This window comes from Ursus americanus, chromosome 30, assembly GCF_024610735.1.
Source record: "Ursus americanus isolate L20-20 chromosome 30, mUrsAme1.1.p, whole genome shotgun sequence".
NCBI classification, from domain to species: Eukaryota; Metazoa; Chordata; class Mammalia; order Carnivora; family Ursidae; genus Ursus; species Ursus americanus.
Genome location: NC_142156.1, coordinates 6928786 through 6953919, shown reverse-complemented (window position 1 = coordinate 6953919; position 25134 = coordinate 6928786). Strand labels below are relative to the sequence as shown.

Here is a 25134-nt window from a genome sequence, read left to right as displayed (position 1 = left end):
TGCAGCTTTCAGCGAGTTCTCTGAATCACTCCTTAGTTGCAAAAGAACAGGACAGTGAGATACACTGAGTCCCAGTACACACGGGCAAACCCAGGGGAGGAGCAGGCTGAGGGTCCTTCACCCGGGTCATAGCGAGGGGGCTAACAATGACCTGGGGACGGGCACCAGAGCCACTGGAGGAGAAGAGACTGCAGGCTCAGGTAGGGCACGAGAGATCGACATTCACAACCGGAGCTGCCCACCGACAGAAAGAGCAGTCGCAGGAGTGAGTGCCCTGTTGGGAGAAGTTTTCAAGGAGCAGCTGGCTCCCCACTTATTAGGAGTGGAATGGAAAATGTTCACGTGTCAGGGTTTGGACTGAGGCGCTTGGCAGCCTCTTCTGACCCTGAGGTCCAGTGGGGTTATCAAGAAAAAGCTGAGAAGTCAAAGGTGTGTGAGTGGGCTTAAGGGACACGGTGCTGCTTCTCCCCGGGTCTCAGATGCCCCTGTAGCTTCACAGCTCAGCCACATACGATGACATGAGTGGAGAAGTGAGAGCCACCATGCGCCAGGGCAGACAGGACTGTGTGGCACCTGTCAGGAATATTAAAACAGCTTTCTGCTGAGAAAAACAGATTTCCAGTTGAGAATCAGAAATGTTTAAAAAGGAACACATCAAAATGAAGAGGGGAGCAGGTCATAAATGATATACAGGCCTTCTTCCCCCTATAAATCATGTTAATTTTTTTTTCTGAGGCAAAAAGCCAGCACTGAGGACAGTCCAATTCAAAGACAACGCATCTTTCTCATTTAAGTAAATGACACAGCAAAAGTCTACATTCTAACCTGAAAAAAAAAAAAAGCTGGGAAGAAGTAGCTCATATCCTAACACCGAGGTCTGAGGGATGCTGCTGGATAGAATTAGCAGTGATACCAGCATGTCGGGTTTAAAAGGATAAGAAACCCACTTCCTGTGCAAGGGGTGATGGGAAAAGAAGCAGAGGAGTGAAATTCTACTACAATCACGGGAGACACTGGAAAGCTAATAAAAGGATAACTTCAAGAAAATATGCAGACACGTGAGAGTTTGTCCGGTTTCAGAATCAATGCCGACCCTCTAACACCCATGTACAAACCCCAGGCGAAGGACACCTGCTTGATAAACTACCTGCTAAAGACATAAATCCTCTCTTCTTCCTTACTCTCCCTCAGTTTTCGACAGATGACTTATTTTTCCATATGCTGCTCCTCTTTAAGTGCAATTTTTCTGAAATAATTAGGAACCAAAGCTAAACTGAAATGATTTGAATCTCACCTTGAGCTTAGGACTATGGCTGACAGGAGAGGTTTCTACCAGCCTGCTGAAGGAAAAGACTTTGGAAATGAGGATGTTCACGCAGAAATTGTCAAGATAGCCTCCAGAACCAGGATGATGATGCAAAGGGGACAGTTCCTAAGCATTTTCCAGAAGCAGTAACTCTAACTCAGGAGTAAGCAGGGACATTGGGCAATGTCAGGAAGTATTTTGTCACACTGGGTGGTGGTGGTGGGGGGTGCTACTGGTAACTAGCGGGTAAGGAGTAGGTGGCCTCTTTGTTTCCAAAAGACTTCAAGGAGGGACAGAGTTAGAAATGCAACACAAGGAAGAGGGTAAGTCATGACTACCTGGGGGAAAGAGGAGCCACTCTCTTCACAGTTTTGTCTTCTCCATGCCCCCCTCAGTTCTCACACACAGTGCTGGGCATGCTGGGGTGAGGGTATAAGGCGAGGTTCAAAGCCACATCTGGATCCAAGTGAATCTGAGGATCTGGAAACTGTGATGACTATTAACATCTCCATTCTAACAGCTAGGTAGGAATTCCAATGCGCTGGGCATTTCCAGGCAAACTAAGTAGAAGGTACAATTTCCCTGGAGTTCGGTCTACGTTACATTTCCTTCCTTCCTTCTAGAGGATTTTTAGGATCTCTCCAACCTGCCATTGAGGTAAATCTCATGACACCTGGCCTAGAGCATGCATAGCCTAAAGACATTTACAGCCCAACCCACCACTCCAGTCCTTGAGAGCAGAGGTCCCATTTCCTACCGGAGGTCACCACCATTCAATAAGTGGGTGTGCACCCCTATCTTGGAGCTGCAGGAACCAAGGAAAGGAGTGAACACTCCTAGTTTACATCCCTTGATGTGGTGAGCACATGTAGGGAGGAAGGGTGGAGGAAAGATTCATGATTAGCCTCAGTGTTTGGAATGGATAGCCTCTGAGATTCCTTCCTCTTCTGACATCCTAGGACAGTAAGTCCTGAGAGGGCTTCTGGCAGGTACTAAACCAGCAGTGAGCACCAGCTCACATCCCCCATAGTCTGGGTGCTTCTTGGGAAAAGTGACCCCATTGTCTATTCTCTCCTATTCATGCAGGTTTAGCACTGTGCCCTCATTTGAGAGCTCTTGGACACTGTTTATTGGTTGGGACAATAATGAGCTTGAACTACTCGGTCAGTAGGAGCTAGCATAGGAGCCCTCCATGTGGACACAGTACCAGTATGACAGGCGCGGTGGCCCTAATCCTGGTCCACGTGGCATTGTCCCCTCGGCTGACTGCCACTCTCCCTCAGCCACCCACCAGCGCATCCCCAGGCCCCATCTGGGCAGAGCATCTACCTAAAAGCGCAGCTGCCTGGCTCCGCCCTCCAAAGCTGCGGCTGAAGGAGCTGTGCCTGCTTGCATAGGAGGCTGGCCGGCTGGGCAGCCAGGGCAAGAGGAAAGCAGGAATCTCGGAGTGTAAAAGCTCTTCGGCCACAAAGGCCACCTCAAACCACTTGCGCTGGAAGCTGGCGAAGTCCTCCACAGCCGTCGTGTGCCAGGTGGTGGGCTGCTGCATGGCCACTGGGAAAAGCAAAGGGGAGAGAAAGTACCCTCAGCACAGATGCTCATTTTCTTACTGATGCAAGGCTGAACCTTGCAAACACGATGCTAAGTGAAAGAAGCCATATACAACAGGCCACGTTATAGGATGCCACTTAGATGAAATACCCAGAATAGGCCAATCTTAGAGACAGAAGGCAGATCGATGGTGGCCAGGGGCAGGGGGGAGGAGGAGTTTGGCAGTGACTGTTAATAACACAAAGGTTCCTTTCAGGGTGATGAAAATGATCTGTACCCTAGACAGAGGTGGTGGTGTTTGCACAGCACCGGGAACGTACAAAATGCCAGTGAAGTGTTTACGTCAGAATGGTTCACTTGATGTGATGTGAACTTTTCTTCAATTAAAAAAGATTTTTTATCCTCAGTTTCGTACTTCTAATTTCAGAACAGATAAGAGTAACCAGGTTGTTTTATTTTCCTACTTGAAGGTAAAATAGGTACCTATTGGTCCAAGTAGGATTTTAGGGGAGAGGTGGCAACGGACACAATAGCGGCTACCAGGGAAAAAACCTGCACAGATCCACTTCTGACACGTTCTTGGATAAAAGAGCAAAGTGAAGGGGCACTCGCTGCTTCATCTGATGTCTGATTCCCAAAACCCAGAGGCTGAGAAGCCATTTGTCTGCAGGATGGGAGTCACTTCCAGCCAAGGTCCCTATGGGCTCTGGGTGGACTGGAGCTGCGGCTCTGAATCCTGGGTGCCTCTAGTGCCATGTGAGCCAGCTCTGACCTTGCTGGAATGGGTCCCCTCTTGGGAATTATGTTTTCTCATTAAAAGAAAAAAAAGTTAAAATGTATCTTAGAAAACTTGCTAGGATTTGATAGTCTTTCTGGGGTAAGAAATGGGAGTCAAGCAAGTAAAAAGTGCTGTAAGTTACAGATTAGAGCCTGTCTATATTCAGAACCACCTGCACTGGATGGGGGCGGGGGAGGGGACACTATAATTAAAATTAGTAACCAAAAAATGGCCCATGGGAATTTCCTCACACCAGATCCTTTGGCCTCTTGGTTTATCTTCCATCCATGCTGTTCTGACCAAGAACATACCATACCCTTAAGAAATACTTGTCACTCCGGTTATGCTTAAATTAAGTACAAATGCTCGGGAAGTTGACAGATCTGTCTACTTAGAATACAAAGTCACATAAGGAACTCAAGAAATACCATCATTTGAAAAAGCAAGCCACCAGGAAAAACACTTGCCCCTGTGGGCCACAGCATTCGCCTCATCTCTGACCTCGGTCAGGTTCTTTGTCCATGACAATCTTGTAGAAATAGAAGCCGTAGATGAAGGTCCGCCAGACTTCACCAGATGCATGTGTGATGAGCTGCTCTTCCAGCATTTTCTAGAAGGAGAGACATTGAAACTCTGAAATTCCTGGGGAGGGACATCTTAGAGGTGCAGCCCTCAGTTCACTGGAGTCAAGGAAGTGACAGGAACATTGAGGAGACCCTACTCTTCACCCCCCATCAGCCATGATGATGGCTCAATGATAAATGCTGCTCTGGATATAAATTATATTACACGATGCAAGTGCATATTATAGTATCATCAATTATTTCAAACATACAGGAAAGTATAAAGAAGATCCAGGTATACCACCACACGACGTCAACAACCTTAACATTTTGCTATGCTGACTTCAGATCTATTAAATAACAAAACAAAACATTCTGTGGACTCTCCCATGTCCCATTCCTCTTCCTCTCTCACCAGAAATAAACGGTTAGTGGAACGTTATTCCCATACGTGTTTTTAATAATTTCATTATACATGCATGTATTGATAGAGAATGAGGTATTTTTGTGAGATTTTAAATTTTAAATAAAGCAAGTAATACAATTATCATTTTGTATATTGGATTTTCACTCAACATCATGCTTCGAACATTTGTTCCACGTTGACACATGTCCCTCCAGCTCATTCATTTTAACAGCTGTAGAAGCATTCTATTGTGTGAACAAGGAAACCTGATTCTCAGGGAGATGGAAGTATAACTAACAGGGCAAAGGCCATGCAAAACCGCCTAAGAGACCCTCAAAGAGAGAACTGATGACTGCATGCTTATTCCAATCAGTTACTGATTTTACGTTTCAGGGATGACAAGCCTGCTGGTCAGCAAATGGTATTGATTTCTGTGTGGACAGGACAGTGTGAACCACATCAGCCAATTTGACCCTTCCTATTCTTCTCCTCTCCAGTTTAATTCCAGTTCTGAACAGTGTCATTAAATTTAACAAGTGTTTTCTAGGTGCCTACCATGTGCCAAATAGCATGGGGATATGGAAATGGGGTGACAAAAGGTAGCCCAGGGACCCCTGGGGGCTCAGTCAGTTAAGTGTCTGCCTTCAGCTCAGGTCGTGACCCCAGGGTCCTGGGATCGATTCCCAAATTGGGCTCCTTGCTCAACGGGGAGCCTGCTGCTCCCTCTGCCTCCTGCTCCCCCTGCCTGTGTTCTCTCTCTTTCTCTGACAAATAATTAAATAAAATATGAAAGAAAGAAAGAAAGAAAGAAAGAAAGAAAGAAAGAAAGAAAGAAAGAAAGAAAGAGAGAGAAGAGAGAGAGAGAGAAAGAAAAAAAGAAAGAAAGAAAGAAAGAAAGAGAGAAAGAGAGAGAGAGAGAGAGAAAGAAAAAAAGAAAGAAAGAAAGAAAGAAAGAAAGAAAGAAAGAAAGAAAGAAAGAAAGAAAGAAAGAAAGAAAGAAAAAAGAGGTAGGTAGCCCAGCCCTCAAGGAGCCTGGCCAAGGTGGGAGACAATGAAATGAGATAGGCAGAATCTTCCTTCTGTTGTGCTAAGTGCTCTGACAGAGTAAGAAAAGAGTGCCAGAAGGTCCATGAGGCAGAGCCTTGGGAATGACCGGAGGGAGATGGGGGCTCAAGGCCAGAGGGAAGGCATTCCCTGGGAATCTTTCACAGACTCCACCAAGGTTCAAGAGTGCAGACTCCGTCCAGAGCATTTCAGATGATAAATTCTGCCGGGTTTTTAAGTCAAGGTATAGCGTCTTTCAAATCAAGACTTGTGCGTTCATCGATTGCAGACAGGCCTCACACTTACTAAAGGCAGAGGCTCACCACAACCAGCAGATCTCGTTACTAGAAAGGACAGCTGCTTCAGGGATTGGCTCTGGTTTCACAGGGCCTGAGCAGACGGTCCTGCGGGCCCGTGCTGTCTCACCTGCATGATGTCGATAGCCATCGCCTGCGTCTGGACGCCCTCCACGTTGTTCACCAGCCAGTGCACCACCTCCGCGCTGATGAAGCAGCATGGCGAGAGGCCCTTCTGTTCCGAGAGCAGCTGGACTCCTGTCCTGAATTGCAACGTGGTGGGCAGGGAGCAGGGTATGTGTGCATGGTGGCAACAAGCAGAAAGAGAACGTGAAAAAGAAGGGACTCCCACTAGAGCATTTAATATCTGAAGTAAGGCTCCACACGGTATAATTTCTCTACACTATTCCTAAACCCACAGAATCTGCAAGACAGGACAAAAGGAGGTGTTATGGGGGAAAAGGAGAAGAGGAAGGAAGAAGGATCTGACAAGAGAATTACCACTAGGTAATTTACATAATTACTTCATTTAATCCTTATACCAAACCTGTGACTTAACCACAAGTATCCCATTTTACACACAAGGTAATAAAGGCTCAGAGAGGTCAAGTAACTTATGCAAGGTCTCACAGCTGGTGAACATTACATCAGCTATGAAGCCACCAAATCACACTGTGTGAGCATCACCATGGCTTGGGGCTGTGAGATCCACCCGCCCTTGCACTCCTACACGTGACGAACCACTTACGAGGGGTGCTTCATGGCTTCCAGGATCTCCGTGAGGGTGGAGGATGAGGTTAAGGAGCTTGCTGCCAGCTGCTGGGAGCTGTAAACAGAGTGTGCAGTCAGCAAAGCAAGGGGGCACGGGTGCGGTCAAGAGCACGAACCTCAGGAACCACTCTCTCTACTTCCTACAGAGCTGGAGGCCAAGGATGACACTGACACTGAAGGCGTTGAAGCAAATGCTGCTCCGCTACCTCCTAGGGATGTCTCACGGGGGCTTCCTAACTTCCAAAGCGTACACATTAAGACAAAAAAAAAAGAAAGTGGTTTTGTGTCCAAACTTGTTTCCCTTAATAAGCATCTCCCATTTTAATAATGCTTCAACTACTTCCAAGAGCTCTCCCTGGATGGTTCTGGTCTTACCCCCAAGGCCTTCCCTACCTTTTAACCTCACTAGGGAACGCTAGGTAACCTGGTAAGAGCAGGGGAAAGAGAACTGCAGTATCACCACTTGCCAGCTGGAGGGACTCTAGTTTCCTCATCTGAAGACAGGGATGATACTACTCCTATCTTTTGGGATTATTGTGAGGTTACTGTATGTAAAATACTGAGTGCAGGGCTGATACCCACAAAGCCCCGAATGGTAAACAATACTGAACATAATAGCAACAATATCAACTTCTTCAAACTCTGAGAGGTTAAAGGAATAGGGGAAGGTTAAAGACCTGGGAGGTGTCAGGGTCCACGTTTGAATCCAGGTCTGCCTGTATGTAGAGCCCAGATCTTTCTACCACCTATCGCCTGTGTTCTTCCTCACTGGTCCAGGACTCAGTGGAGCATTTCAGAATCTCAGGTTTTCAAAAGCCTGTGAAGAAGACCCCTGCAAGTGAACTTCCTTCTAATGCCTGAGTCCCCACTACAAGAGTCTGAACAAGAGGCCGTCCCGTCGGCATGAACATCTTCGATGGCAGAGAACTTAGCTCCTCGATACAGCCCATTTCCCAGAGGCAGTACCAACTGCTAGTTGGTTCTTTATCACACAATGGGACCTGTTCTTTGTCATTTTCATCATCGGTGCTGATCTGTGTCCTTTTTGGTCTTCTCATCTCCAGCCCAAGAATCCCCAGTTCCCTTTTTCCTTCAAAAGCAGAACAAAACCTGCTGCTCAATGAGGAAGCAGAGAAATGTACTCCCCTCCCTAGGCAGCCCCTCCAATCTCCTCCATGTCCAGAGCCAAAAAATCAGCCGGGCTTGATATGGGCCTGGGGGGACAAAAGGGACTAGAGAAGTCCAGGCTGCCCGCTGTCTCTGAAGTGATCCCCCTCCCTCCTGGCCAGAGTGAGTGAGGTGCCCTGCACCAGAGGCGGGTAAAACAGGCAGACCGAGTGACAGAAAGGAAAGTGGGTGGCTGCTGGCAGGGTCCAGCCAGGTGAGCTGCCGCAGGGAGCCTTCTGCTCTCAGATGAAGGCATGCAAAAGTCAAATCTGAGACCATTTCACCAAGGACTGCTCAGTCAGTAGTACAGTGAGGCAACCAGAACAGACTGGGCAGAATATTATAAGGCTAATACAGCTGGGAAGGAAATCAAAAAGAAGTTTTTCAGATTTGAAAAATCACATTAAAAGCTAGGGCTCTTTCTCAAGTAAATGAGGTCCAAGCAGCTTCTTTTTCCTCTGCATACTCAGGAACAGGAAAAGGACAGCCACGGTCGGGCACAACCAGCCACTCATCTGCTGTTCCTTCATTTCCTCAAGCTGTAGCTACTGGCTGTCCGCAGTCACACACCAGGTGCCACACCAGGTGCCACACTCAACAGGACAGACTGGGTCCAGGCCCCCTTCCCAAAGCCCACTCCTGCACAATGCCTGACACTCTCCTGTGTCCCTGTGGGCACCTGCTAGCCGTCCAGTAAGGAAGGCAGGGCACAGATCCTTAGCCCCATCAAACTGGTGCTGCTAAGACCTGAGTGCCCGTGGCTTCCACGCAGAATTCACAGCTGAGTCACAATGTGGGCCTGGGACTCTGGACTCCCAGGATCCACAAACTTTGAGGCCAGACCATCCCCAGTGCCCAGGAGCATGAGTTCAGCCATTCTGAATCTTACCTGCTGTCACTGGAGTTTGCAGAGGGGAAGCTCTGCTCCCCTGAGTTCTGGGAGTTCCCAAAGGTCTGGCTGTTGCCTCTGTCCACAGACTGGCCTGTGCTTACCCCCAAACTGGTGCTGTCTAACACCGGGGTGGCCGTCTGGTCCACAGACACCTGCAGGAGATGTGAAAATGAACAAAACAACAAAATGCTTTAAGGCTATTTATATACGTGATCCCCCAGTGGTCCCTGGTGTTAGAGCTAAAGGAGTCCAGCCCAGTCTCGTGTGGGCTGCCTTCTATCAGAGCCATGCAAATTCCTGCACCCCACACCAAGGCTGATAGGAAACCGTCGTTCACAGTGAATCCCCAGAACCACAGACATGGCTCCAGCATGTGACTCAAACCACAGATTTACACTAAAGAAAAATCTCCACAGAAATAGCAAGGAAGGCAGAAGCATTCCTGTGAGACTAAGAAGTGGGAGAGAGAGTACACAATTAGAGACAAATGGGTGAGTATTTGTCAAGTGCCCTCCCTTACCATGGCCTACCCTTTGCCACCCCAACCCTCCTTTGCTGTGTCTGTCAGTGGGACAGTCAACCTTCTAAGGGCCCAGGCTCAATCCTCAGGGGCATCCGACAGCTCCCTTCCTTCTCCAGCTTCACCTCTAAAGAGAGGCCTAGTCCTGTAGCCTCACCTCTGCCGACTCACATGTATCGCCAAGTCAGAGCTGTTCTACGAGGGGAGGCTGTATCAGTCTCCTACCCGACGCCCCCGACCACAGCCTCTCCCCTGAAAATGCTACCTGCCAGCCATCTCCATTGTCCTCCTCCTAAAGGTAGTTCTAATCCCATTGCTCTGTGACTCTGAAATCTTTCAGGTCTTCCCATGAGCTACCAAACTCGCAGAGCCTTGTGGGTCCAGCACAAACAGCCCTGACCTGTGATGGCCCTGCGCAGCCCGCCACTCACCCACATACACATTTCCAGCCAAATCAGACCCCACGTATTTAATCCCGTCTGTGTGATCCGCCGACCTGAGGTGCCCTTCCCTACAACCACAGGCTAAAAACCCATCAGTCTTCAGGGCCATTTCAAATGCTGCTCCCTCAGTAAAACGTCTTCTGACTCACTCCACCCCAGCTCCCAAAGGAAATCCATCTCTCTCACTCTCTACTTTGGATCTCTGTAACCCCCTCCTGGCAGCTGCCAAATTTTTCTTCATGTAATATACTGGTCTCATTCCCTTTAAGCATCTTGGAGCACAGGACTCGTGTTTGACTAGAAGGGCTGTACCGTACCCCACAGCAAATATCTGGAGAGAAGAGCAAGCCTTCCAGACACTCCAGGAAAAATCTGACTCCCAGTCCAGTCCCTCTTACATGGGGTTCTCAAGTACCTCAAAATGGAGCCTTCTATTACCAATATTTTGTTGGATGTTGTAAAAATCACTCCTTCTAAAATGGGGTGTCCCAACCTTGGCACCATTGCCATTAGGGGCCAGGTGAGTCTGTGGGGTGGGGGGGGGACTATCCTGTGTCTTATAAGGTGTTGAACAGCATCCCTGGCTTTCACCTACTAAATGCTGGTAACGCCAGCCCCATCACCACCCTCTATTCCCAGCTGTGACAATTAAAAATACCTCCAGATAAACCAAATATGCCCTGGGAAACAAAGCTGCCCCAGTTCTTCAAGAACCATTCTCCTACATCAGGCTCAATGATTTGCAAAAAGACCACACAGACTTTGCTGGCACTGCAGCAAGAAGCAGCTTGCAATTACCAATCACCATCTGCCTCTAACCAGCAAGACTTAGAAACACATACTATACCATAAAATTAAATGAGAAGAAGCTAATTGAGGGGGGCTAGACCCAGCTCTTAGGTGCTACCTTCCAGACCCCTGTAGTTGGGTTAACTCTCATCTATGGCACCTCTGAATTGCCCCACCAGCCTAAAGAGCCAGAAATTTACATGACTCCTACAGCTTTATTTTAGCAGGAATGTGGTTAAGGAGTTATCCTCTGAATCAGAAATTGGCAAACACTTTTTGCAAAGGGGCAGAGAGTAATTATTTTAGGCTTTGTGGGCTAGATGGCCCTGTTGAAACTACTCAACTCAGCATGAAGAAGGACAGACGCAGCCAGAAAATGTAAATGAATGGGCGTGGCCCTGTTCCGGTAAGAATTATCTACAAAAGCAGATGGTGCATCAGATTTGCCCCATAGTTTCCTGACCCCCTGTGCTATATCATACAATGTCCATCTTTCAAGAGGCTGCTTAGATCTTAATACCATGAAAGGTTATGCTTCTCCCGAGCAAACGGTTTGTCTTTACCTTATGACCACTCTGAATCCTAGAATAGATGTTTCCCACTTTTCTTTGGTTCCCAGATAGTTCAGGACTGAATTTAGCACAAAACGCTAGATAATCTGTAAGACCTCAGATGATGTCCTATCTTATATTTTCTTTTCTTTTTTCTTTTCCTATATTTCCTCATTTAGTCACATTTTATTCTGGAGGTTGCATTTACTTCCATACTCCACCTGAAGTAACTTTTCAGAATAAACAGAAAGACAAGGAAAGCTGGACGGACAGAAGGGCAGTCTGCACAGAGGCCTAAAAAAGGCAAGTGACGGGAGGTGCTTGGTGTTGGACGCAACTCCATTTGAAATATATATATATTTTAGGGGCGCCTGGGTGGCTCAGTCATTGAGCGTCTGCCTTCGGCTCAGGGCCTGATCCCAGGGTCCTGGGATCGAGCCCTGCATTGGGCTCCCTGCTCCACTGGGAGCCTGCTTCTTCCTCTCCCATTCCCCCTGCTTGCGTTCCCTCTCTCGCTGGCTGTCTCTCTGTCTGATGAATAAATAAAATCTTTAAAAAAATTATTTTAAAGTAATCCCAAAGTGGGGCTCAAACTCACAACCCGGAGATCAAGAGTCACATGCTCCACCAACTGAGCCAGCCAGGCGCCCCAGAGGCAACACCATTTTAAGAACCTTGTCCCAAATCCTCCTTATAGAGGGATTCCACGTAACATGCCTAGATACCCCCACCTCCAGGAGCTGCAGTTGAATCTCTCCATCCTCTTTTGATTAAGCTACAGTTAGGGACTTGCTTCCAAAGAACAGAGTATAGAAAGGGAAAAATAGTAATTCCATAATGGAGACAGCTGACAAATACTACATCACCAAGCGATGAAGGTTCCTGTGACCAGCAATGTGTGGATTCCACGTACCCCCTAGTATGACGTGATGAGAAACAAACTTCACCGCTGAGGTATTTTTGTCAAGAACCCATAACTCCACCATGAGAAAAACATCAAACCGGCCCAGATTCAGAGGCATTCTGCAGGATACCTAGCCAGGGCTCCTCAAGACTCTCCATGTCATTAAAAAAAACAAGGAAAGACTGAGAAACTGTCACAGACCAGAGGACACTGGGGAGACATGAAAACTAAATGCAACTTGGTGCCCTTTGACTGGAGCCTGGAACAGAAAAAGGACATTAACAGAAAAACTGGTGAAACCCAAATAAAGTCTGGTATTTAGCTGATTAAACAAACAAACCCTCATCAGCAACACCAATCCCCACTCTCCTTCACCTTTCCCATGTGCCCAAAGCCATGGAAGAAGAAGATGAGGAAGCTTTTTGCCAGGGATGCCGTAGAGGTTAGCGCCATCCCCAAAAGGCACCCACAAGGACCCCCCTCCAATTCGTGTGCCTGTCAGAGCCCCACTTTCTTAGGCTGGACGGCCGTCAGCCACCAGGAAGCTGCCAGATCTGCCAGCCCAGCTCTCCAACTGTACCTTGAGGGTGGTAGATGTAACATAGTGCTTTTTCTTACCTGGAGACAAAATGCGCTAAGTGGTGTTCCTGGTTTCCCCTCACCTGGCTCCTTTAGCGCATTTAGAGGCATCAGAAAGGGACCCATGATAGAATCTCATATTCAGAGAGCTTGGGAATAACTCCCAGCTAAAATAGCCAGTTTTCCCAAGGTTCATAATATCAGGAAAGGATGGCATATCCTTCCAAATCAAACCTCTCCCCCCTGCCCTCATGGAGCTTGGCATCTAGGAGTGGGAAGGAAAAACAGACATTAGACAAGGAATGCCCATATTAGGATAGCTCTATGCCCAAGAGGAGCTCAGGATTTCTGATCTCAACTGAACCATATTTCCTCCACAGGCACAGCCTCCCTCTTCCATATGTCCATCCCAACCCCTGATTCTGCATGGCTATTTATATTTTCATATCTCAGCACCACTCTAAAAAAAAAGGAAGAGGTTATCAATATACAGACATATAATAAGATAAAATAAATACATGAGAAAATCCAGTGAACGAGGATAGAAAAAGTGAGAAAAAGAGTAAATAAGGGTAGGGAAAAGGTGAAATTCTAGAGTCTCAGTAAGTACTTCGACGATAACATTTTAAATGTCTAGACCTGTCCCATGCAATACAGTAGCTACTAGCTCTATGTGGCTATTCAAACATAAATTAATTAAAATACAATGTAAAATTCAGTTCCTCAGTTGCACCAGCCTCTTGTCAAATGCTCACTAGCCATGTGTGACTAACCATCTGTGTTGGACAGCACAGATAACAGAACATTTCCATCATGGCAAAAAGTTCTATTGGACATCGCTGGTCTAGAGCAAAGGTGGCAACAAAAATATGTATAGGGACTGGTAGATATATATTGGCACAGCTGGCTATTAAAAAAAAAAAAAAAAAAGGCTGCTCCAAGGCCCCGTGACTATTGCTGGGAAGGAAGCCAGGCCCCATGTCTAGCTTATTTTACAATACAAGACAGAAACCTGGGTTTCTGTATGAAACCTCCTTGTTTTTAAGTATTTCCAACCACTTCAAAAATTAAAAATGCACAGCAAGGCTGAACATGTTTTCAGGAGCTGGGAATGAAATGAATGTCCTGCAGGTAAAACTGTACTCCTGGCAAAAGTCTTGCACGCAGATTTCTGATAAGAACCTGACTGACGGTGGAGGGTTCAGGTGAGGGCAACGGTTGATTAATATGACCCTAAGGTCCTCTGGGGGGTGGGGGACTGAGCCCCCGGGGACATGAGCCTTTTGTTCACTCATGTCTCCAAAGAGAGAAAACAGATCAAAGGGTAAAAAGTCCACTTTTGGTCACTGACTCTGACTTCCCAGGGCTCCCACGAGCATGCCAAAAACTGCAGCCCTAACAGCTGTGGCTTCAAAGTGCACTCTGCAAAAGCCTGGGGGCCTGTGGTAGCATCTCTGGGGCCATCACAGGGCACACGTGCTGGGGGCTGGGAGCCTTCTCCAATCCCCCACATACTTAAGCCAGAATGGTTCCATGTGTGTTGGGTGATAGTTCAGGGTTCGGTGTAAATTATCCACCGGGAAAGAAAGGGTTCCTTGTTGTTATTTTTCCATTGTTTAAATAAACATTTTTGTGTCTACCTCCTCCATCTGTATCCTAGGCAGTACGTACTGAGCCCCTCCCAAGCGCCAGGCTAGGTGCTGAACCACCAATGGTGAGCAACAGACATGGCAGCCACCCTATGGGAGCTTACAGTCTCATGAAGTTGGGCACTAATCAAATTCCAGCCGTAGAAACACACAAGTAGAACTGGGAGAAGAGCAGAATGGAGGGGCACCGGAGCTATGTGAATCTACGACGCAGGATTTGACTAGAGGGTTAGGAGTTAACCAGGCCCAGAGGGAACAGTGTTTGCCCAATCACTGTGGCAGGAAACCTGGTGCCGACAACAGTGTGGAGAAAGGCTTCTGTTGCTAGAGTCCAAGAGTGAGGAAGAGGATGACAGAAGATGAGGCTGGAAAGGGAGGGAGGGCCTTGATCATGCAGAACCTTCCAGGCCATCATAAGGATTTTGGCCTTTATCCTAAAGGAAAGAAAGCCACATGTTATGGACTGAATGTGTGCCCCCAAAATTCATATGTTGAAGCCCTAATCCCTAAGTGATTATATTTGGGGGTGGTGCCTTTGGAACTGATTAGGTTTAGGTGAGGCCATGAGGGTAAAGCCATGATAGGATTAAAGTCTTCACGAGAAGAGAGACCAGAGCTCTCTGTTTTGTCTGCCACCTGAGGACATAGGAGAAGGCAGCCATCTATAAGCCAGAAGAGGGCCCTTACCAGGAAGCGAATGTATTGGCACCTTGATCTTGGACTTTTCAGGCTCCAGAACTGTAAGAAGCCAATGTGCTGCTTAAACCCCTAGTCTATGGTGTTCTGTTACACCAGTCCAAGCTAATACACCGTGGAAAGGTAAACCCTGGATGCAGGCTGGGAAACAGACTCTGCCGAGGGCCAGGATGGAAGCAAGGAGACCATGCTGGAGGCTCCTTCAGGACCATGGTGAGAAACAGTCACAGGGACCGGGGGTGGGGCAGTGGTGATGGAAATGAAGGAGAGAAGCCCATGAGTCCTTGCTGGGCTGAGCCCCTGAGCCCCACACCTGCTTGTGAGAGTAACTGGCTGGGGGTCAGGGGATGGGGGAGGGAAGAGAGCATAACATTGGCTCAGGCTTCAGGTGGCAGAAGCCTGTCCCCTTGACCGTGATATTCCTTCAGGCTCCAAACTGCAGACTAAAGATATCAGGCTGACTTCTGAGGAAAATCTCATTACCAAGGGCTTCTCAAGCCCTCCGAATTCTTGTGTCAGTTTGTGATGATAAAAATCGATTTCCAGAGAGCAGGGCACAAAGAGAACTGTATAGCTCTGTTCCAGTTATCAGATAGAGTGACATGTTCATTTTCATTAGAATGATGAATTGGTGGCACAAGGAACTGTTTCCGAGACTGGTGCATGGCCCTGCTACCTGGAACCCTCTGCGCACCGCTGTCTGTTTCAATTTTAAAGGCACTTCCTTCCCTGAGCAGAGTCAGAGTCTGGGTGATGCCCTCCCCCTTGGCCAAAAGGAACCCCTTCTCAGCAGAGAGCTGTTGTGAAGGGCAAAACTCAGAAGCAACACCTCTGCAACTCAGTCAGAGCTGGAGCATTTTGTGAGGTCCAACAGGGTCCTCCCAGAATTTCAGAGATAAAAGGCATGGGAGAAGTCACGCAGGCTCAGTGCTCTCTCTCTTTCTCTCTCTCTCGGAAAACAGCTGACTGGCCCAATCAAGCTGGTTCACTACCCGGTACCCCCAGCCCCTGTCCTCCCTCTCCTCTTCCACACACAGATGCACGAATGGGGAATTTACTACGTGCCAGTGTCTGAGCTAACCACACAGATGCTTCATCTCAGTTCCCTCTCACAGCAATCCTACAAAGAACACACAATTAGTCCCATTCTACAGATGAGAAACCTGAGGTTCAGGGAGGTTAGTGCAGCTGCCGAAAGGCTCACAACCGGTCTGACGCCATAGCCTACACACTGACAATCTTTTAACATGTAGCACCATTCTCTTAAGGAGCTCATGACCCACTCTTTGTACTTCCTGGTCTGGGAATTAGAGTGGGGAGCAGAAACTGCAGGAATAGGGAGTAGGCTCTAATATGCAGCTGCCTGACATGGACATGGAAACCTGGCATGGTAGGAATCCTATCTTAATCCCAGCTAGTACCTAGCCACCACATCCCATGCAACATGCAAGATTGTTCCTGCCTCAGGCATTATTAGAAGTGTGTTACTTGGTTTCCAAATACGTGGGGCTTTTCTAGTTACTTAGTTGTCCTTGACTTGTTACTTAACTGCTCGGTGCACAGAAAAATGCCTTACGGCGTTTCATTCCCTTGAAGTCTGTTGAGAAATGCATATTCTTTTTAATCCTCAAAACTACCCGACAAGGAAGAGATTTTTATTTCCTTCAAATGAGGAAACTGAGGTTTAGGAGGTTAATTCACATGCCTAAAGCGGCTCCCTGGTACAGTGCTGAAGACAAAATCTGAAAGGCGCCCTCTGCCCCCAGTGCCCCTCTCCACTCTCCACGCATCGTGTTAGAAAACAAACAGCGCCTTCCATGTTACGTATATTTTAACACAATGATAATAAACAAAACAAACCAAGCACAATTTCATTTTATGTCAGTATAGAGAATCCCTTGCTATATATGAGTAGAGGCAATATTTTGATTTATGTGCAAGCTTACAACACACTTGGTCGGTAATACAAACTTTATTTGCATGCCTCTCCCAACAGCTCATTTTTATATGTGATTTCCAACTGTTGGAACTCATCCATTTTCGTTGCACCTGGAATTCCGCCGTGTGAAGCTGTGTGGACCACTACATTATTATGGGACTTACAAAACAATTCTCTGCTGGCTCTGCTGATTTTTATGTTAAATTCTAATCCAAGTCCAGAACTTTTCACAAGAGAGCCTCTTGTTAGAAAGTAAAAGGTTAGTAAGTCCACCCTGAGTTTGATTTAAACCAAAAATGCAGGGTGCCTCCCACACTCCGAGATCAGAGATTCTTGATTAGAACTCAGAGATCCTGATCGGGATCTGCTCAAGGCCACACAGCTCACTGGGAAAAGGCAAGCGCAGACCTCTGAAGACCTGCACAGACAGGCACAGCACCATCTGACCTCATAAGAAAGGGAAGACTCCAGTGCTCACTACCCGCTTTCCCCCCAGGCACGGTGTGCTAAGTGGTGCAGGGGCTCAGCCATTCATGACTTGTGTGCCTCTGACCAGGTAATGTATTAAGCCTCAGTTTCTTCATCTGGAAAATGGGGTAATAACACTTATACCTCACAGACTGTTGTGAAAACTGCATGTACAAAGCCCTTTGCACAGTAGCTGGCAGAGTGAGGACTCAATCAATGTTGGCTTTCTGGCCTTCGCTAAATAGAGATCCCTCAACCTTTGCCTTTGAACCTCCCAAGTCCTGTCCTCCTTAGTCCACCTGTCTCTGCATAAACCTTCTCTACTCTTTCAAATTTCTGTAACTAAGTCAATTTCATAGGGGCCTCGATAAAGGGCAGAGAGTCCAGTTTCTCTTCCCCTAGGACCTGTCAGAACAGTGATTACTAAAGCCAATTACAGAGCAGGGGTCACGAGTCAAGCCTGTTGGTCCTGGATTTAAATCCCAGCTCTACCCTGTACTGTGTAAAGCACAACTTCTTTGTCTTCCAATTTCGGATAAATTAACTCAGAGGCTATGTAGTGAGGATGAAATGAGAGAATACTACGTGTTTGCCACGGAGCAACTGAAGACTGTTTGGTCTTAGAAGGCCTATGGAGGTCTGGTCCAAACCCTTGATTTGACAAATGAGTTAAGGGAAGTCCAGAGGCGAGGCGAGCTGCCCAGGGTCATGCACCATTAGCCTATGACAAAGCGTATGCCTATTAATAAATGTTTGCTGTTTTTCACCACTTCCTGCCACACTGCTATGAATTTATCAGGTTGTACTGGAACGAAAAAAGTTAAGCGTTCAGTTCTGAAGAAAGCATATTTCACGTTGCTTATATCATATGGACAAAACATCTAAAAGGGAAGATGCTGCTGATGTGGCAGAGAATCAGTGGCAACTACGTGGAACAGACAGGCAGACTCGGGAAACTCGTGCGTCAATGTTGATGCGCTCATCTGCTCTCCTGCATTAATCATTTGCATCCCCCTTGCCGCCGCCAACCCCGCGGAAGGGAATGCACACCTCTGAGACTGATTTCCATTTCAGCTGCCCTTCAAACTCAGTTTCAGCCCAATTCCATCTGTTCAGAGCCAAGCAGAAGGCTTCTGCGGATGGGACAGACATGCACGGGCTGCAGAGCCCTCGGAGTTTGACTGACCTGTGGGTAGAAGGCGGACGACGCTGTGCGCGGGCTGCGGACAAACTCCATAAAGAAGGCCCCGTCCTGAAGTCAGAGGAGGAGGAAGCAGCGGCGGCAGCAGCGAATGCAAGGGAGCGAAGGGACGAATGTGGACCCGTGGTGAACCATCAGGGGAAGGACAGGGGTATGAAAGAAAAAAATAAAAATAAAAACAAAGAGGGAAGGAGAGAAACAAGGGTATGTGAGGGGAATGGAGGGGAAACAAAAAGAGAGGAAGAGAGAGAGAAAGAGAGATCCACCCAGAAAGACCATATCCAAATGCAAAGCATTAGCAGGAACTCACACCTTCCTGGGCAGAATGTCCCGTCTGTGTGGAGCAAGCACAGGGATAGAAGGTGTGTCCAAGCTCCCTCAGGTCTCATCAGAGCCTGGCTTGGATGTCGCACCCTCCCACATAGCTCTGAACTGTCTTCAGACCTATGTCAAGGGAGAGGAAAAGGCCACGAGCTGCTTGGTGGGGATGGTGGGGGAAAGCCTTCAGGGGTCGCTTCCTGGCCTCCCGCCTGGCTGGGTGACCAGCAGCCCTCTTGGAGAGATACAGAGGTTTCAGGTTTTTAGTTCTGCCTGTTAATAAACATGGCAGCCAGATGGGAGAAGAGGAGTCAATGCAGGGAAAGTTGGGATCCAAAAGCAGCAATACCTTCTCCTCCACTGGTTGTATAACAAAATAACCAAGAAGCTGAGACATATATAATGTCAGAAATATATGCGCTCATAGGGTGGGGGTCGGGAGGTGGGAGCGTTCTGAAGCTGCCTTCCCCTCCGAACCCTATTCTTATGGGGTACAGGCTGCCATGTGTTTGAAACAAAAATGGCATAGAGGACTTTCCCGAAGACCCCTCCTTTCATCTTCCTTAAAGTCAAGAAGTGTCCTCTTGTCCCTTCAAAATATTTTTACTTTTTATGCATTATCACTGAAATTCGGAACTGGCACTTAATAAATCTGAAGGTCTGCTTTCTTACAACTTTTCTTCAACTCTCCAAGCAGAATCACTGAAATATGTGGGGGTCCATTTTATCAATACTGCTGCCATTTCAGATCAACCACTTTGAACCCAAGTAACAAATCATGGAAATGTGTGGCTGTGGAGATGCAATTTCAGGACCACTCTCCACATCCTAACACAAGATGCTGACTGGAGACACTGTTGGCATTTCTGAGCACGTGACCTAGAGGTCTTCCCTTTGACCGTCTCCTAACATCTTCACTTCCCTTTGACTGCTTGGGGATCTACATCCACCACAAATGATAACCATCCACGTGGATTTTAGTGTTCAGTTGGAAAATGAGAAGAAAGTTCTAAATGGCAATCTAATACTTGGCCGCTGGTGCATTTTAACCTTAATGCTTGTGGTTCTGTAAGTTCTCTACTTCTCAGTCCTGTCCCAGGCACTGGTTCTAATCCTCAAAGATAGCAATATGTATGGGTAACAGCTAGTGGGCAGCATGCATGGTGCTTACGCATTCTCATTGTTTCATCTGTGTCTTCTTTGCTAGAACATACAGAAGCAGAGGGGCTAACGCTGCTGAGATTTATGTACATGTGAAAACATTCTTTCCTGACTGACAGATCGTTCCTTATGCAGAGACCATCCTTGGGACTGTACCTAAAGTCACTTCTTAGAGCTGGGTGAGCAACCTACACCCTGCAGGCCAAATCTGGCTACTGGTTTATTATAGTCTATGAACTAAAGGTGGTTTTAAAATTTTAAATGGGGGGGCGCCTGGGTGGCTCAGTCGTTAAGCGTCTGCCTTCGGCTCAGGTCATGATCCCAGGGTCCTGGGATCAAGCCCCATGTCGGGCTCCCTGCTCAGTGGGGAGCCTGCTTCTCCCTCTCCTGCTTCCCCTGCTTGTATTCTCTCTCTCGCTGCCTCTGTCAAATAAATAAATAAAATCTTTAAAAAATAATAAAATAAAATAACATTTTAAATGGATATAGAAGTACCTACATTAAAAAAAAAAAAAAAAGAAGTGCCTACATAATAGCCTTGATCTTGTCTCTTGGCTCACAAAGCCTAAAATATTTATTTAGGTTTGCCAACCCTGGTCTACAGACTACATAAGCTGCCTAGAGCCTCAGTCGATACTCTTTCTCAGATTTTTTTTTTTTTTAAAGATTTTATTTATTTATTCGACAGAGACAGAGACAGACAGCGAGAGAGGGAACACAAGCAGGGGGAGTGGGAGAGGAAGAAGCAGGCTCATAGCGGAGGAGCCTGATGTGGGGCTCGATCCCATAACGCCGGGATCATGCCCTGAGCCGAAGGCAGACTCTTAACCGCTGTGCCACCCAGCCACCCCTCTTTCTCAGATTTTAATCCCTCCATCCTCGTGGGATAAATTTAGGAAATTTATCCCAAAGAAATTATTAGAGATGTGGCCAAATAATTATGTGCAAGGATGTTGTTTGCAGTATTATTTATAATTGTGATACAGTGTAGAATAACTATAAAAACTTAAAGAATAATTACCAAAAATCCTTTTTAAAAATCAGAAACCATCTACATTTTTAACAAAAAAGTATGTATTAAAGTCTATCCATATGATGAAATATTATGTATCTTTTAAAAATCATGCTTTTGAAAAATACCTGACTAGAAAATTTTCAAGGTATGGAAGTGAAATAAACAAATACACAGATATCGACAAGTATACAAGTTGGCCACAATTTTGAAATATAAAATACATCTACTGAATCTCCTTCATCTTCTAGTGATAGAGGCCAGATAAGAGAATGCACAGTCAACTCACCGTGACTCCCATACCAGAATGATCTCACGTTCTGAATTTCCCCGAATGAGTAGACAGAGCCAAGTTTATTTGTCTTACAGGATATGAAAAGCCTGATCTATGGAGTTTTGGGCCCCTTTACTAAACTTGCCATTCCATACAGAAGTCCGACGCCTCACATTTTGGTCTTTTCCACCACAGGATGCTTTCATTTGACTATATTTCTCAGAAGTTTAGCAGACTGATAGGAATTTCTTGATCAAAGAGTGAGCTCTCATAGGAGCTGCCCCACTAGCTTTCTACCTCCTGTCTGGGAGAGCCAAAGATGTGGCTGAAGGAAAACCAGATGGCCAATTTCACAGCTCAAGCCAGATCTTGAGACTTGACCAATATAGTTTAGCTTGACTATGTTGTATCTGCATTTATCCAGCAGTTAACTTCCTTACAATTGCGAGCAGAAACTGCTTCTATGGAAATCATAATACTTAAGAGGGTTCAGGGTAGAATTCACCCAAATCCTCAGCACGTTCGTCCCTGGATTCTAACGGCTCTTCATTTTCCCGTCCACATCGGGTTCTTGAAAGCATGAGGCAGCTCCCTGCTGGAATGGCCCCCTTTACCTTTCGTGGGCTGTCCACGTAGGTGGGAGTCATGGCAACGCTGCTGCTTTCAGCTGGCTGGGAGGAGCTCTTGGCACCGTGCACAGCTGCCTGCTGTTCTCCTAGACACCTGAAAGATGGAAAAATACGTCTGTAGCTTGCTGAAAGCCCCCTGGTAAAGGGCATACGTTAGCCAAGATGAAATGAAGACAGTTCTGTTGTCACCTCTGAAACACACACTTCTCCTTTGTTTCTCCTTCAGGCCTGACACAATACCCTAATTGCATTCATTGTCCTGAACAATCACCAGTCCTCCAAGGTAAATAAGAAAAGAGCCCAATTTAAAAAGCGCTATGGCGGTACCTGGTGCTTCCATATTACTTTGAAAAGTCAAGTGTCATGGTGTGAGTGACTCCATCCCTGAACACCATTTTTTAAATCCGCTGGGAAGACTTGTTCTCAGTTTTTATTAAATATGCCAGCAGAAGCACATTCTGAAAATTAGGGCTGCATTAGCATGTAGCATAAACTATATGGGGAAATGTGTTGACTTCCCATACATTTTGAAGGTTTATGTGTCGATTTTTCAAATGCATGCACTTCTATCCCTGCCCTGCCCCACAACCACACAAATCTAACAGACACTATCTCATAACCCAAGACTACTATGGATTCTCAGGACATCTTATCCCATCCCAGTTCTGATGTACATAAAAGCATACTTCCACATCTATTTTCCTTTTATCTCTACTAAAAATAACTATGCGCTATCGTAACTTAAATGCTCCCCCAAATTAGACTGCTTCAACACATCACTGAATTTTTATTTGGTAGATTCCAGAAGTCTCACATTACAGTCTTAAACCTTCATTATTATTGCAACATATACTTCTTGTGGTGGACACTGGGCGGCACCGCCCAGATCCCTGTGCTGTGGCCTTGCTGCCACAGTAGCTGGGCGTATTGTCCAGCCAGCTCAACTGTTGGCCTCTTCAGGGACAGCCCCAACCGGAGAGCAGCTTTGTTCAAGCTCTTGCTGCCCCATCCCCCACCCCGCAGCAGCCTACAGACAATGAATGATCAACGAGGGGGTGTACAGGTCTGGCCATGTTGATCCAACTGGGCTCATCTGTGAAGGCTGTTCTAACTGTCCAGAGCTCGAGTGAGGTGGCCCAAGGCTGTCCCTGGGCCTGCGCTGCACCTGGGCTTCTCCCTCTGTCCACTCTTGCTTCCTCCTCCCTCCCACACATGCTGAGCCCACGGACTCTCCTTAATAAACATCCTGCATGTTAAACTCCCCAAGAACCCAGTCTGTGAGACTTCCCCACTCTTAAATTCTGACATGTTTGTTACAGATTGTCAAGTAATCTCACACCGGAGATTAAAAATCAGTTTCCATGGTAACCTGTTATACTCTTTTTTCCCTACTTTTTATTATGGAAAAATTTCAAACACAAACACAAGTAAAAAGGCTAAAATAATGAGTCCCTACAAACCCAGCCCCCCAAATTGTACACTTAGAGCCAATCATGTTTCATCTATACCCCTTATCTACACACCCCAATTATTTTGAAGCAAAACTCACACATATTATTTCATCCATAAGAACGCCAGTATGCACTGTAACCCTAAAAGAAAATAACTTTTGAAAAAAACGTAACCACAATTCCAACACACTTGAAAATTTTTAAATTTTCTAATGTCAACTATTTCCCCACTTGTCTCCCCAGAATCATTTGTACAGTTTGTTTGTTCAAAACAGGTTTCAATTCAGGTCCCTACGTTGCAAAATAAGTTATGTCTCTTAACTCTCTTTTAAGCCGTAAGTTCCTCTTCATTTCTCTTTATCTTTACAATTTATTTGTTGTGAATTCAGTCTGGATGTGCTGATTTTCTCCCTTTACTGTTTATCATGCTCCTCGGTGGCTTGTACTTCCTGAGAACTAGAAGTTATATGTAATGTCTTGAGCAGATTCAGGCTCACTCTTGTGCAAGAACTCTTGAGTGGTGTTGTGCATTTCTCTCTGGAGGCCTGCAATGTCTGGCCTCTCTCTCTGGTGATATTAGTGGCCACTGGTGAACTCTGTTACATCCACAAGTTCGTTAAAGATCACACGTGGTTAACAGTCTATCATTCCTTCTGTACCTATGAGCTGCAATACTGAAAAAAGATAAACCTCCCTACACCAATTACTTGGTTACTCGGAGGTGTAATTCATAGAGGAAAAGCAGAACAAATGCTCAATTCTTTCCCACGTCCCTACACCACACTGTCTCTCTCTATCACGTTGAAGTGTGTTTTCCTCCGAGGCCCATCCACAAATGCACACTGTGACATTCTCTCGTACTTCCCCAAGGCTGCGGGGACAGGAAGCCCTGGTTACTCCCCAGCGCCCCTCAGATGCACACGACAATCCCCGTTTACTGAGCTGCCTTCCTTGTGCTGACCTGTGGACTAGGAATCAGGGATTCAGAGGAAAGTAAAACCCTGTCCTTGCCCTTGGAGGTTCCTTATCTAATGGCTCAGAAGAAGGGAAGCTGCCCCAAAACAAGCAGTTATACTATACACATGTATGTGTGAACACATACACGGAGACACACTGCCTTCTGCCAGGACGGGGTTGTCGGGCCCAGCCTCCATGGAAGCAGTGACAACTGCCTTTTGGTGGTCTCTGCTCTGACTCGGCTGTCATTGGGTTACCCTCATCTATTAGCTGCAGCTCAGCCAGCACTGGCTGCCCAGACTAGTCCCAGCCATGCAGACAATCAACAGAAGGCTGAGATGTCTGGGGCCTCTACCTTCCACGAGAGCCTGACTAAACATACATGACTTCAGATACAGATTAGAGAAACTTCAGATACAGACTAGAAGAGAACTGAAAGAAACAGACACAGTTTATGGTAAGATGGCAGGACTACAGGTGAAATTTAAAAAACTCTTTTCCATATCGCTATAATGTTGTTTTTCATAATAAAACTGGATCTGCTTGGTACAGCAAAGGCAAAAGAAAGCACACAAATAAAAAACGCTGTGTGAGCAAACATTATATAAAGGTCTGGCTCCCTCTGCTCTACCTCCTGCATTGAGAAAACATAGCAAGTCACCCAAGTCACCTGAGAATAAGTCTCAGGTCTCTCTGTCCTGCCTCCTACTATGGGGTTAGCTGAGAGTCTCTCCCTTCACATGGGGGGACACTACCACCCCAACCATCCTTCCTCTTCCAGTCTGAGCAGAAAGAGCCTCCTTGGAGCGTACTAAACGA

General features: G+C 46.6%; 1 protein-coding gene across 13 annotated transcripts in view; it reads right to left on the bottom strand.

Annotated features, from left to right (window-relative positions):
• Positions 1-25134, bottom strand: part of DEPDC5 (DEP domain containing 5, GATOR1 subcomplex subunit) — a 120482-nt gene that overhangs the window by 13958 nt on the left and 81390 nt on the right. For 9 of the 13 annotated variants that reach the window (XM_045791430.2, XM_045791431.2, XM_087857247.1 and 6 more), the window contains 7 exons: positions 21893-22001; positions 18499-18564; positions 8772-8926; positions 6693-6770; positions 6075-6207; positions 4137-4245; positions 2636-2860 (listed from right to left, as the gene is read on the bottom strand). In XM_045791430.2, coding sequence (XP_045647386.1) covers positions 2636-2860; positions 4137-4245; positions 6075-6207; positions 6693-6770; positions 8772-8926; positions 18499-18564; positions 21893-22001 — 875 coding nt within the window. Of the gene's footprint in view, positions 1-1644; positions 1794-2635; positions 2861-4136; positions 4246-6074; positions 6208-6692; positions 6771-8771; positions 8927-18498; positions 18565-21892; positions 22002-25134 lie in introns of all 13 variants that reach the window. The other 4 variants (XM_045791435.2, XM_045791436.2, XM_045791439.2 and 1 more) reach the window with 2 other exon arrangements.